This window comes from Oryzias latipes, chromosome 15 (assembly GCF_002234675.1).
Source record: "Oryzias latipes chromosome 15, ASM223467v1".
Taxonomy (NCBI): domain Eukaryota; kingdom Metazoa; phylum Chordata; class Actinopteri; order Beloniformes; family Adrianichthyidae; genus Oryzias; species Oryzias latipes.
Genome location: NC_019873.2, coordinates 28462464 through 28476165, shown reverse-complemented (window position 1 = coordinate 28476165; position 13702 = coordinate 28462464). Strand labels below are relative to the sequence as shown.

Genomic DNA, 13702 nt, shown 5'->3' with positions numbered 1-13702 from the left:
CCTGAGTGGATAGCTGACATCAGAACTGTGGTTGACTCACTGAGGCTCTACAAGTTTGACGGAGCCGTGTCGGGTGTCAGCTCTGAAGAGTTATAAATAGCTCACAGCATCTCCCCAAGCTGCAAATCTGCCCCCTTTCAGTGCCATTAAACCCAATTGGAATGGTAATTGCTTGTGCCAAGGCAGTCAACCGCGGCGCTGATGGGTGGAAGCAGACAAGGCTGGGTTTACAATTACAAAGCTGCAACAGGAAACCAAACCAAACAGCACAAAGGGAAATCCACAGTAATTACTGATATTACTACATGTACAGAATCCGAATGAGATACCAGAGTCTTTCTGCTGACAGTCATGCAGCTTTCAGATGATAAACTGTAAAAGTGACCCTGATTGGTTTGCAACAGCTGAATGGAGAGCTTAAAAAGAACAATGCACCTTTCTTTCCCATTTATTTCCGTTACTCTCTGGGTTTCCTCTTTTTTTGGCTCCTCGGAGCAGCACGCCAGAAGGTTATTTTCTTACCTCGACACATCATCTGTCCTGAAACCTGCTCTGCTGACAGAGACCCAATGATTTTCATTTTGAGTCTTGTGTCCACGGTGCTGCTTCTATCATAAAGGATGAACAGAGATGTGCAGGACAAAAAGGGCAGATCTTGTAGTTTATGAGTAATAATTTTACAAACCAAACGCGTCACAGAAACACAGGAAAAGGATGGGTCGGTGTCGTGGCACCAAAAACGGAGAGCTTTGAAGCCTGGACTCCTGGATGTGAGTTACCAGTACAGCAGCCGCAAAGATTGATAACATTGATGTGAACGGGTTTAAAAAAGATTCATAACCAAAAACAAAACAAAAATCTGTCACAGAATTTCAAAACCTCAAAAGGCCAATTAGGAGGAAATGTCAACTCTTCAGCTGATGCGTGCAGCAGTGCAGGAAATATAGAAATATTTACTCACATATGTGTCAGACGGAGTTGAACTGCAGCTGCTCCCCCTGCATCCATGACCTCGGGGTCACACGCAGACACATTCCAATGGGAGTTTTCAAAGGACTCTCCAAGTTCATCCCCTTCACTGCAGGAGGAATGGCAGCATTTGGAAATCTCCTGGGGAGACGCCACAAAGTGACCTTGTGGCTCTGCAGTGGATCAGCTGGAGAGCAGAACCTGTCTGTCTGTCCCTTCCTCTGAGCCAGCTCCATGTTTTTAGGCCATGGTGTCTCTGTGTCATAACATGATATATTAAAAAATACAATCTTTTTGCTTCATTTCCAGGTTCTGTTTTTAAATCCTTAAAGATTGTAGTTTAAGGGACAGAGAAAATATTTTGGAAGGAACAGCGGACTTGGAAAAGAAAAAATCATTTTAACTGCCCTGACTTTTTCCGAACTCACGTTCCTCTGTAGGAGGATGGGGCAAGCTGGGGGCAAAACAGATATGCTCCAGAGGCATCAATGGACCAGAAACTAATGTCAACATATAGAAACTAGATCAATCCCTGCAAACACCAGACCACAACCTTAACGGCAATGAAAGGATAACGCCTGATGAGGTGTCCATCATCAGAAATTGCTGGACAGTGTGTAGTGGAGGCAGCTGTTCTTTGTAATTTTCAGCATTTTCCATGTATGAAATTTTGGTCTTTCGTGATTCATGCGTGATGGATGTAATTCATGTGTTTCTCGTGTTCGTCGTCCGTTGTGGGTTTCACCCGACGGATCTTTACGTGAACTCGGTTTTAACCGTTCAAAATTCTTGGTCAGTTGAGAATTGCGCAGTTTACGCGTATTTTACGTGGTTTAAACCTTTAAACCACGTTAAACCTTTAAATCTTGTGCAATTGTGCGTGGCTTTTGTGAGATGCATACACAAATTAGTGTTTTTCCACCACTGTTCCACGTATGTCTAACAAACATTTCACGCAAGAACCACCAATGAAAAACTTTTATATCGCTTATACGGTGCACATATTGCCTTCAAATTACGTCATTGGTGCACAAATAACGGATAAATTGCATGTAAACAGTGTAATAATCACGCATGGCTCATGCTCTACATTGATTCACGTGTTCTTCGCGTGGTTTATTCCTACTTCTTCCGTGGTTTTAACTTGTTCATTCGTGATACATCTGTGAAAATTTCATGTAAAGACCAACACTTTTCTCACTTTTTCCACGTATGTTCACGCATGACCAATTTTCATCCGTGCAATATGCTCTAAATATTCGTATAGTGGCTGTGTGACACGGCCTTAAGCAGGATAACGCCCTCCGAGGTGTCCATTATTGCAAATGAATGGATTTGGGGAATCTACGGTCTTTCACTTTGCATCGGACGTTCATGCATCCACGTTGTACATTAATTTCTAGTAATGCTTATCTCGTTAGGCATTATCCCACCGAGACTAAATGGATACCCCTAAGCCAATCAGATTTGAGTATTCACCCGGACCATGGTACGACCAGAATTAGCTCTTTTTTTAATAAAATGTGATCAGGTAAATCATAGTTCTATCTTCTCAATGTGATAAAAAAAAGCATTTCCTTCACACCTGATATGTTGGACAGAAAACTGAAGCTGAAAATGACAAATCACAAAGTGTCAAAATATCAGTGAGTGGAAGAAAAGCTGCTTTTACGTCTTATGAGTCTCTTGATGTTTTTTGTTCCTAATAATTAGGAGTAAAACTGTAAAATTATATACATTTATATGGACAGTAATGACTGACTTGTGAGGATGGCTTGTAGGTGTTTTTTTTTATTTTTGTAAAGTCTTAGCTGCTCAGGACAGACAGACAAACTGACAGGTGCTGAGGTGCAGCGTCTCCCCCCCGCAGCGCCCTCCCTGGGACTCCTGTGTTTCCAGGTCTCATTAGGCCAAAATGGAAGCTGAAATTGAAAGGAAGGAGGTTCTCGCAGCCAGACTCCCCTGACAGAAACCTTCTCATCGCTCACAGAGCCTCTCATTAACTCCCTCCCCCACCGCCTCCTGTAGTCGCCACCTCCATCCATCACAGCCATCGATTCTGACCCCCCCAACACCTTAGTGTGGCCCCTCTCTTTTTTTATTTTTTGACAAACTGGAGACGTCATAGCTGGGACAATATTTCAGATTTTCAGTGACAGCACCGTCCTCCTGGGATCTTCCAGGTGAACTGGAGTCTGGACTTACTGAAGACTTCTTCCCTGGAAGATCTGCTAACAATATCTTTTTCCTGCTTCATGGAAATGAAAATAATGATCCACCTGTTGCTGCGCTGGAATTTATTTATATATATATATATAGAGCTCAGAATTATATCATTTTGTTAGTTTTATTTGATTTTTTTACTTTTCTTTTAAACCTCACTAAGGCACAGCTCTGGTGGCCTAGAAGGGTCACAACACTTTTGATTTCGCAACACAAAATAACACACTACACTTCGTCACAACACTAAAAAGATGAACTCTGTACTGGTGACAGTAGCTTCAGTATCGTCAGAGCTATTGAGCATTTTGGACCAATTATGGTCCATATTTATATAAATAAAATTCCTAGAGATATACCTGACAGAAACGGATCAAACGAACCAATGGGATGTCTCTGGCATTTAAGATGGATACTAAAATTATTAGAAGAATTAACAGTTTTACTGCTTGCTTAACCAAGCAAGGGTAAAAAAGTGTATATTATTCCCCAAAGCAATAAGCAGCAGAAATAACATAATTTTTAATTGATTTAGTCGTGGCTGGGTTGTTTAAGGGTTAGAGAGGCTAGAAGTGAATTTTATGACTTAATCTTTACCTTTAAAAACCCCAAAAAAGCGTCTTGCCCTTTTAGACTTGTACTTTTTATGCAAATAAAACAAACTTTGCTTTGATTGAACAACGAAGGAACTGCCTTCCCTCTACAATGAACGTTTCTTCACAAATCTAAGTTTCAAGTATTAACTGAGAGCTGGGATTTGATAATGGATCGCCCTTCAATAATTAATGACGCCCGCATTTATTAAGGGCACCCATGACCACCAACCAGACACCCGTCATTGAGTAACATCGATGACCTCAACCCACCCGGGATCAGCTAATGGAGTTCATGTTAGCGATTACATTTAAACCCACCTTCATCACATACCAGACAGGCTCTATTGTAACGAACAACAGTTGTATGTAATGGATACAAAAACTGCATGTGTGCCTAAGGACCCCCTTTTAGCTGCCCGATCAGGGGCCCGATGTAAAGCCTCAACTGTGCAGGGTTTAAAAGGGAATTCATAACAGATGCAGATAATTACATGCAACTGTGCATAACTTGCTATGCTCCATTTAATCCAAAGACTCCAGCATTTTTACATTTTAAGAATATTTCTGTCTTTGCTCTCGTGCACATCCCTCAGGCGTAGTGTTTGTAATTAAGTGTTATTTTCAGCAGAACTGAAACAATGATTTCCTTCTGCCTCCATTTTTCATTATCAGCTGACTTGTTTCATTTGTTGGAAAATAGAAACACATTTAGGGAATGAAATTCTTTCAAATGTTTTTAAAATCCACTAATTGGATTATCTGAAAATCTTCAGATCAGCTGACGTGGATAAAAATGTGTCAGAGGACGATCCATAAAGTCTCCAAAGATCTGAAAACACGAACAACAAAAAGCTGGATTTGCATTTATTAGCTTTGCGTTTGGTTACTGAGGCGTAGAAGACGGATCTCCACATAAACATCATAAAACATCTCAAGATCCACAACCATGTGGTCACAAAAACTGTTTATTTTGTAGGACTGAAAATAAATAGAGAATTTAAACGTTTTGACCGAACCTTAAAATCCTTTTGTGCCAAGAAATAATGTAAATAATAAGACATAAAAACTCAGTAAAGGTTCCTGCATGTTGGAACTCTTGTTCATGAAAACACATCTCAGCCTGACTGCTAGAACCCATCTGTTTCTTCTCTGTGGTCATTGTCCAAGCTGACTGCCACACGGAGCACAGTATGGTGTGAGCACTGATTCAATTATGAGGTGGGAGGGTTGCTCTGTGTAGACTTTGTCTCAAGTTGACATGCGTCAAGATTCTGACGATGCAATCGCCCTGCAGTCGTGTAGGAACGGTTCATCGTGTTTTAAAGAACAAACCCTAAAAGTCGGCTGTGTTTACAGCTGACGGATGCCCCCCAGCAGAGAACCTCTCTGAGCAAACATGCAGGTTCATGTCTGCAAAGGAGCTGCAGCCCAAGCAGAAACCAGCAGGCCCCAACACTGTGCTGAATCTAGCATAATGTGTCAATACATCTGTGGTTAAACACTACAGCCTGTAATTAGTGAGCCTTACAAATAAATACAAACGATGACTCATCGACGGCAAATAAAAATAATATTTTTTTCAAAGGAAAACACACAGTAACACTTAAAAAGCAAACATTTGATCAAGAAATGTAAGGTCCTCAATCCAATTTTCCTCCTGTTTTGTATTTTAAATAATTAGACCAAAGTGAGACACGGATTTTTAAATCCAGAAAGTGTTTTTATATACATAAAACGTAGAAAAGGCTAAGTTAAATCTGAATTTAAGCACCACAAATGAGTGATTTTGTTAAGATCATATGTGCCGTAAGTGCAGAAGCACATAAAAACTATAGAATAAACAAATGTTTTCATTTCAAAATAGCTAAAATAGTAATTTTGTCCACTCAGTTGTTGCTACTTCAGAAAACAGAGATGTAAAAAAACAAAGACAATTTTTATCTGAACAATCATCTTGCTATCTAATGACTAAAGGCACCATTTATTTGTAATTCTATCTAAAAGGACGTCATGTTGTATTTAGTTAGAAATCCTTGTGTTTTATATTTCATCTGTGGATAGAAAGACTCCTTTACAGTAGTTTTGTGGAACAGGAACAGAACACCACAGAGGCGGACGGTGAGGTTATACAGTAAATTGGTATGAGGTCACCTCTGCGGCTTCTCATAGGGCGTGCTCCCAGAATGCCTTGCATGTGCCTGATCCCAAATCACTGCAGGCATCAGTCTCAAATATCCCAGCTGTCACTGAAGTACTGGTCTTCTTCCTCTTCCTCCTCCTCTTCCTTCTCTGCCACGCTTTTTAGCAGGTCCCCCAACTCGTTCTCGTCTCCTTCCTCCTCTTCCTCCACCTTGAGCTGTGCGAGCATGCCCTGTAAGGTGGACTTTACTTCCTGAACTTCCTTTTCCAAAGACCGTGCAGGAAAGAGTCAAGGAAGAATGGCGTGTAGGAGGCAGCCGTGCAGTATTACGTAAATAAAAACCATGTCTGAAGGGAAAACTTCAATGCAGTTTTTGGACTCTGATGCCAACGATAATGGCAGAGGACAGCCATTACCCGATGAAGTCATCAATCTCCAACTCGACCACCAAACAGATTACTGGACCAGATCATGAAGTCATACCCAATTTCACTGCATCTAATCCAGTATTCATGAGCCCGTCTCAACTGAGAACTGTGCGAGCAGACTGCCCAGCTAAATTATTCATGAACCATCAGTGAAACACGATAGAGGCTGTCGGTGTTGGTGGGGGGAGGGCTATTTAACCTCCTTAGAAGTCCTAATTAATCGTGTGAGTGTCCAGCTTAAGTGGCAAATCAAAGAAATGGCTTTGATGGCAGTCCGGGCCTGAGGGCTCGTTTTGCTGCCTGAACGAACACAGATTGTCCTTATCCATATTTAACTAGCCATTAAAGGACTTTTCATGAATACTGCAGAAAGGTTTTACCAAACTTTTAGGCCGACGAGGTCCAAATGGGGGGGAAAAAAGGAAGTTATGCTGAAAAAGCTTTTCTGAATAACACGGAGACTGTCTCCATTTTTATCCTAAAACTTCCAAAGGGAACTTAAGATCAAGTAAAGCTTGAATCCCAACAGGTTATGAGTTCCCAATTAGCTGGATTACTAATAAAAAAAAAGGGTGTGAGAGGTGAAGGATGAGTTAAAAATCACCTGGACTTCACAGACATGCAGCATAAAAACCTCTTGAGCTGCGTTGGATGTCAGCTTTTCGTTCAGAACACGCGGTAGAGTTTGTTACTCGGGCTCGGACAACCCAAAAACCCACGGCGCCCGTTTGGGTGCAAGTGACTGAAGCTTTGTTGACACCAACACACATTCAGGCAACCGCTTTCACCGAAAAGTCCATGTAAAAGCGCGTTTCGGGCTTCCACGTTCAAAATTCTCGCATTTACACTTTGCAACTCAAGTTTCTACAGCTGTTTTGGGGCTCTACGTACAAAACACACGGCCATCCAACGCTCGTTGAAAGTTCAACCAGTTGAACTTTGAGCAATCAGAGACTTGGATTTGGTAGTGACGCATGGATGGACTGGAGTGCCAGTTCTTTGAAAATTGATCATGAAGGAGAAAATAATTACTGCAGTTTATGCTGGGCTGGAATTCTATGACCCCAAGTCTCATAAATATCGGAATATAGCTGAGAAAAGAAAGTCTGGAGCAAAATACACCAGATTTGCACCGCTTCAACATTTCACACCAAACCTCTTCCAAATGTAGGTGGCGGACATGCGCTAGTATCGGATTGCGACAGTCCAGTGTGAACAGCATATGCTTAACGCACGTTCAACAACACGTTTTATTTTTTTCATTCATTCGTCTTCTAATCCGTTTGTCCGTTTCAGGGTCACGGGGCTGCTGGAGCCTATACCGGCTACTTATGGGCAAAGGCAGGGGACACCCTGGACGGGTCGCCAGTCTGTCGCAGGGTCACACATATCACACACCCAGTCACACTCACACCTATGGACAATTTAGATTAACCAATTAACCTATGAAGCATGTTTTTGGACGGTGGGAAGAAGTCCCTGGAGAAAGCCCACGCATGCACGGGGAGAACATGCAAACTCCACACAGAAAGGTGGTCTGTTTTCAGGTCCCCCAGCCGGGACTTGGACCAGGGGCCTTCTTGCTGTGAGGCAAGAGCGCTAACCACTGCACCACCGTGCAGCAATTTTTTTTCATGATATTCAAAATTTGAATTTATGTGTTTATGTTCCATATTTATGGCACTGAAGTTTTTTTTTAAATGAATTTGTTGTTGTATTAGGAAGGACCCCAGGAATAGCTGTCTGCTAAGCACAGCGAATGGGGATCCCATAAACAAGAAATATGCCAAATATGCTACGCTGTAAACGTAGCATAAGGCCTAATGTGCATTTAAACGCGCACTGACGACCTATCCAGTCCACCTTAACCCTCCTGCAAATGTGCCCAGAAGTTTTGGGAGTTTGACTTTTTCCCTAGTCCGGAAACCGCAGCACTGAAGCTAAACATACGTTATTCTGCATTGAGTCTGCATTGAAGTCATTGATACATAAATACTTGGAAATAATTGCAGAAAATGGTGAACCAGTCTGTGTGTTTGTCCTGACTGGAAAATAATAATACAACAAAAAAACGGCTTGGTTATGACATAAATATCTGAAAAGGTGCAAAACTGTTATAGTAACATTGGAAGGTTCTGGAAATGGGAGGTTTCTATGTGGGATTTAGCAAGATAATGAAACTTGACTGAAGTTCTACAGGAAAAAAAGGAGGTTAGGTCATAAATGTTCCCCAAATATCACCTTTTCAATCTCTTAATAAGCTCGCCACGAGAGTGGAGAGGCAAGGCGAGAAAAACACACTAATCTATTTCCAATCAGCTTTGTAATTAGCACAGAGAATGATGCATTGTGACCTGAAATCATCTTTGATTTGAGTCATTATCATGGATATTGTAATTTCCTCCACGCCAGATTCCGCCAGCAGAGGTGGGCAGGCGGGAAAACAGGCGGAGAGGAAAGGAGGGTCAGCCAGAGGTTGGACATTAAGATATGACAGGAGCAGAGTCATTACGGTGACATTCCTCTATCTGCTGCCCTTGTCGGTCAGCTTTAATCTTAGCTGCTGGTGACTGGCAGCGCACATCTGCGGCCTTCTAACAGTCCTTCGTGGACTTTTACCATTTCATTTTCCAGTTGGCTTGTCTAGTCTGTCAAGAAAAATCCTCTGATCCCAGTTTATCTTTACTCCCTAAAATGGACTTGTGTAACATCAGATAGGACAGTTTTCCTTTAAAGCCAGAGTGGGTGACAGCTCCCATCAGTCACCGTAAATGTAATTTGGTTGTTTACCTTAAAGCCTTGAAAAGCTTTGAGAAGAGCGTGTCCCTCAGAGTGATGGGCTAAGATGGACACACATGGACTGAGAGAAAACAAAGAACGGCCTTTGAGCATCTACAGAGGATTGGAAGGATATGAGTGAGGGCTTGATCCCTGTTCAGTAAAGCTGTTTGCAATTCATCTTCTAAGACCACGAGTCTGTCGCTGATCAGCTCACAATGGTCCGTCAGGTCTGCCGGCTCCACTTCGCCGCACGCCGCCTGCTAAAAAACGAAAAGGAGGATTACTTCTTGCAGTTAGTCTGGAAAAAGTTAGTCCTGTGAGACTGAAAATAATCATGATGCTTCACCAGAATGAGCTGTTGTTGAAAACTTTGTCCCAGAAACGTACTTGTTTAAAAACAGTAGCTCCGGTTCCATGTGCGAAATATCTTTGATCGGATCAAAGATTGGTCTAGAACGAAACTGTGTACATGGAACCAGAAAAACTTCATGCCATTCTAACAAACGTATACATACGCCACACAAATAAAGTTTATTATTATTATTATTATTATTATTACCGGGAGACAAGGTTCTACCGGGAGACACGGTTCTCCTGAGCTCGGCAGGTAGCTCACGCAGAGCGGCGGGACGGACTACACACCGTAACAAAGCACCGTCCTCTGCCCACAAACACGAAGCTACGAGTCCGGATGTCCTCTGGAGCACCACACCGTCTACGCATGACGTAAAACCAGCACAGTAATGATCAACGATCGGAATTAACCGTTTATTTTCACCACGGTCAGATCAACAATTGGCTTAACGCCCCTATCCCGATGGGAAAGAAATTTTGATCCGTATGAGTCTGATTGGGGCAGAGTATTCCAAACGACATTTTTATTCTGATCAGGCTTTCATTCTGATTAATTTTGTCCATGTGAACGCAGCTACTGAGGCCAATAAACGAAGTTGAGAACCAAGAGGTGCAATACCAATACTGCTCACCAGACGACTGTAATGCTGACCTCACTGGACACCAAATCCTGTTGGAATTAAAGGTTTAAGCCTTTAACATTGGAGATGTCGCAGGCGACAGCAAAATAACACACCCTCTTTGAACGACCGCAGATCTTTAACCGTTTTCGGATTTTACGGAACTCCAACAGATTCTTGTGCGGAGAAAAGCGACTTTGAGCCGATATGTAACACTTTCCGTTACAGTAGAGCTTATTTTCTCCACATCAGAATTGACACATTAATGTTGGTTGCGTAAAAGCTTCGCTTCTATAAAGTGTTTCACATCAGCACAAAGCTGCATTTGTTCGCTTCCTGTGCCATTTTTTTTATCAATCTCAAAGGACATACAGAAACAAAGAAATGAAGTTTAAAACTGCATTTCTATTTCTTTATTTAGACCTTCTTGAATCAGGAGCATATGAAAAAATTCAGTTTCAAAAAAAGATACGCCACAAGCTCCCTGCTCCTCTCCATTCTGATGCGTCCATGAACGTCTTTGTTTTCCTGGAATCTGGATCCAAACTGTACGGCTGGTCAACTACGACGTTGCTCACCTTTTTGGTTGAAAACCCGACCGAACATTTGCAAACTAGTGGAAGAGAGTGTAAACAAAGGGATCACGCCGTACCCTAGTCCCGCCCACAACTGATCTCCTGCCGCTCTGCAGAAACTATGTCCTGGAAAACGACACAGGTTTTGGATTTTGTCTAAAAACTGCATCATTATCATTAAAAGATCGCAGGGAACACTTTAAAATAGAAAGAAAAACCTATCAGAGTGGAACTTTAGATAAACAGGCAAATTCCTGTTTCATTTAAAATCTTTTGCTTTTGAATGATGAACTTTATGCAGTTGATTTTTGTTAAAGAAGTTGTAAGTTAAGAATCCACATTATAGATCGAGTCCATGTCTCATGAAGAACCGCTCATTAGCAGATGACAGCAGAGGATGAAGCAGGACTGCGTTTGTTCGGAGGCAGGTTGGCGGAGGTGCAGAGTGCAGTAGGACAGAGCATCCAGGGAGCAAAGCTGGCCATTATTAGAACAGGCCCCTGTGCAGACGTCGTGTCCTAGTTTCTCCACATTCTGGAAGCGCCGTAAACACACACACACACACACACACAGGTGGAAAAAGGAAACTCGACACAGGCCCATCTTCCAACACAGAAAGTCTAATCTGATTCATAGCTGCAGGTAGAGCAAAAGATCAGCTCCCTGCAGCTCAGAAGTGTCAGAACAATCACTGCAAAGTTGGGTTTCTGCTCTCTGCACAGAATAACACACTCACTCTGAATGATGCAATGCCCCAAAATAAATTCATAACCCCAAGCAGCCAGAACAATATGAGTTTTGTTCGTGCTGAACGTGCAGATGAGCTCAGAGCACGCCAATATCACGCTTAAAAACATATTAGGACTTTCTTAACATGACGCTAGGATTCTTCAAGAACCTTTTGAGTTCCCAGAGTTTTTTTGGTCATTCTGGGTATCTAGTGAGATACTTTGTCTTTGCCTTCATAATACTGAGCTCTACAGGATAGTTTTTGATTGATGCCAAATTTCCAAAACAATTAGTCAGCGTCAGCGAGCTGGACGGGTTTTAGTGATGTTCAGCAGCGGGCCTCAAATGATCCAAATGAATGAGGCTGTGTCCAAATCCTCCCACAACTCCCTAACCCTTAAAGACAATTCAGGTACATGCTCACTATTTCTATTTTTTTTAATGCTAAACTGATGTCCCCCATTTGCTGAAGTAAAAACCTGATGATAAATGTGAATATTTTGTGAAGACTGTGTTCGGAAGATTAAGAACGTGAAGAAGATGACTTTTGCACATTTTGGCACATCGTACCTGTTTACTTGTTTGTAAATAGTCTTTAAATTATACCGCCTTATTTGTTTACATTTCTGCTACATTTTTGCTTTTTATATTATTGTTTATTTTATATTATGTTATTTTCTCTTATGTTTACTGCTATGGTTACGCACACATTTCCCACGTGTGGGATCATTAAAGTACTTCTATTAAAAAAAAAACATTTGTTTTCAAATAACAATTAATTTAAACACATTGAAATGTGGTCTGTGCCAATCCCGTGAGCATCGATGCACCATGGCTTTTGGCAAAGATTTCTGGGTAATCTTTTTAATTGTAGCCTGGTTCAGTGGGGAACATCCCATACAGAGCACTAAATAGTGAGGGAAATTGAACCATTGACTGATATGAAAACTGGAGTGTGATGTCACTCATAGTAAAGGACTCACTTCTAGTTCCAGTCAAATATTTTTTGCACCATTTTGGAACCAAATATCGTCTTTAGTCAGTGATTGGTCTGAATTGGTCTGAGTCAACGTTTCTATGGTAACCACTCTTGTTACCATAGGCCTTGTTGGAAGGCCACTCCCCTACCACTTGAAAGTGGGCTACCTGAAATCTGTCAAACATTTTAAACATCGAAGGTTCCACCCACTTTTATTGAGGTATCTGATTGGCCAGTTTATAATTTGAATAATTTAAGCAACAAAGTATCATGAAAAAGTCTTTGGGATTTTGGCTCCTTGGAGCCCGCGGGTACTTCCTGTTTGGTACGGCGGAGGGGAGGAGTCACTAAGTGCAGTTCTGAAGCTTAGACTTTGTTAGAACTTTATTTAAACTTTTCACTGATGTGTAAATAATACTTTGTTTTTATTTCTGTGCATGTTTGTTTAGCAATTAGCATAAAAAGAACTGTTTTTTTTAGATGTTTTGTAATTCTGTCAATCATATTTCTCAGAGCCAGTTTTGAAAAAGGTGTCGATTAGGAATTAGTATCAAATTATTGGTACTGACATCAATAAATCCAGAACAGGACTCGGCTAACAAAAGCCCACTTAGCAGAGTGTCACCATGAACCGACAGTTCATTAGCAGATTTTCACCAAAATCCTGTCATGTCTGTTCAGTCTCTGCTGTCACAAAGAGGAAAGCAGAGGAAACCTGTTTGAATAATGAAATGTCAGAGGAAGACCATTAGTGCCGATATTATTAAGCCAGAAGTAAACAAGGCGGACTACACGAGTAAATCTTTAAAGAATTGGATTTCAAGCTGACGCGCTCGGCTATGATGGCTTAATCAATAACCAGAGAGAGGCAGCAGGTAATTTCCCTGCTTCCCATGGGTCCTGTCCTGACGGTGTTTTCCAGCTGACAGACAATGCAAAGCAATCACATCACACTGTCACACTCAACCTCCTAATTGCAAACAATAAAGCTGCTGCATACATTAGAAAGAAGACATTAACCAGCATATGATTAACTGGAGGCGCCTGTCAAACATTAACAGGGATGCTGCAGTCGCGGTGTGACCTAAAATTCACCTGGAACATCATAGTATTGAAAATAGGAATTGTTAATACATGGATTCATTCTGGTTGTGCTTAATGTTGTTGATGCAAATTTGGGAGGTCTGTCAAAATGTCTGTTTTTAACGAGTCGCCGACAGCGTTGGGTGTTATTGTGAATGCGGCTAAAATGTAAGGTTTTGTTACGTTGTCAGGAGTTAGTAAAAGCTAGATGGCTCAGTTGGCTGCATA

General features: G+C 41.6%; 1 protein-coding gene across 5 annotated transcripts in view; it reads right to left on the bottom strand.

The window, feature by feature from the left end:
- Nucleotides 1-4632: 4632 nt before the first annotated feature.
- Nucleotides 4633-13702, bottom strand: part of disc1 (disrupted in schizophrenia 1) — a 59764-nt gene continuing 50694 nt past the window's right edge. For 2 of the 5 annotated variants that reach the window (XM_011484713.3, XM_020709772.2), the window contains exons 13-14: nucleotides 9268-9394; nucleotides 4633-6200 (exon numbers count right to left, since the gene is read on the bottom strand). In XM_011484713.3, coding sequence (XP_011483015.1) covers nucleotides 6013-6200; nucleotides 9268-9394 — 315 coding nt within the window. In that variant the 3' untranslated portion in view covers nucleotides 4633-6012. Of the gene's footprint in view, nucleotides 6201-9267; nucleotides 9395-13702 lie in introns of those variants that run through there. The other 3 variants (XM_020709770.2, XR_002291885.2, XR_002291886.2) reach the window with 3 other exon arrangements.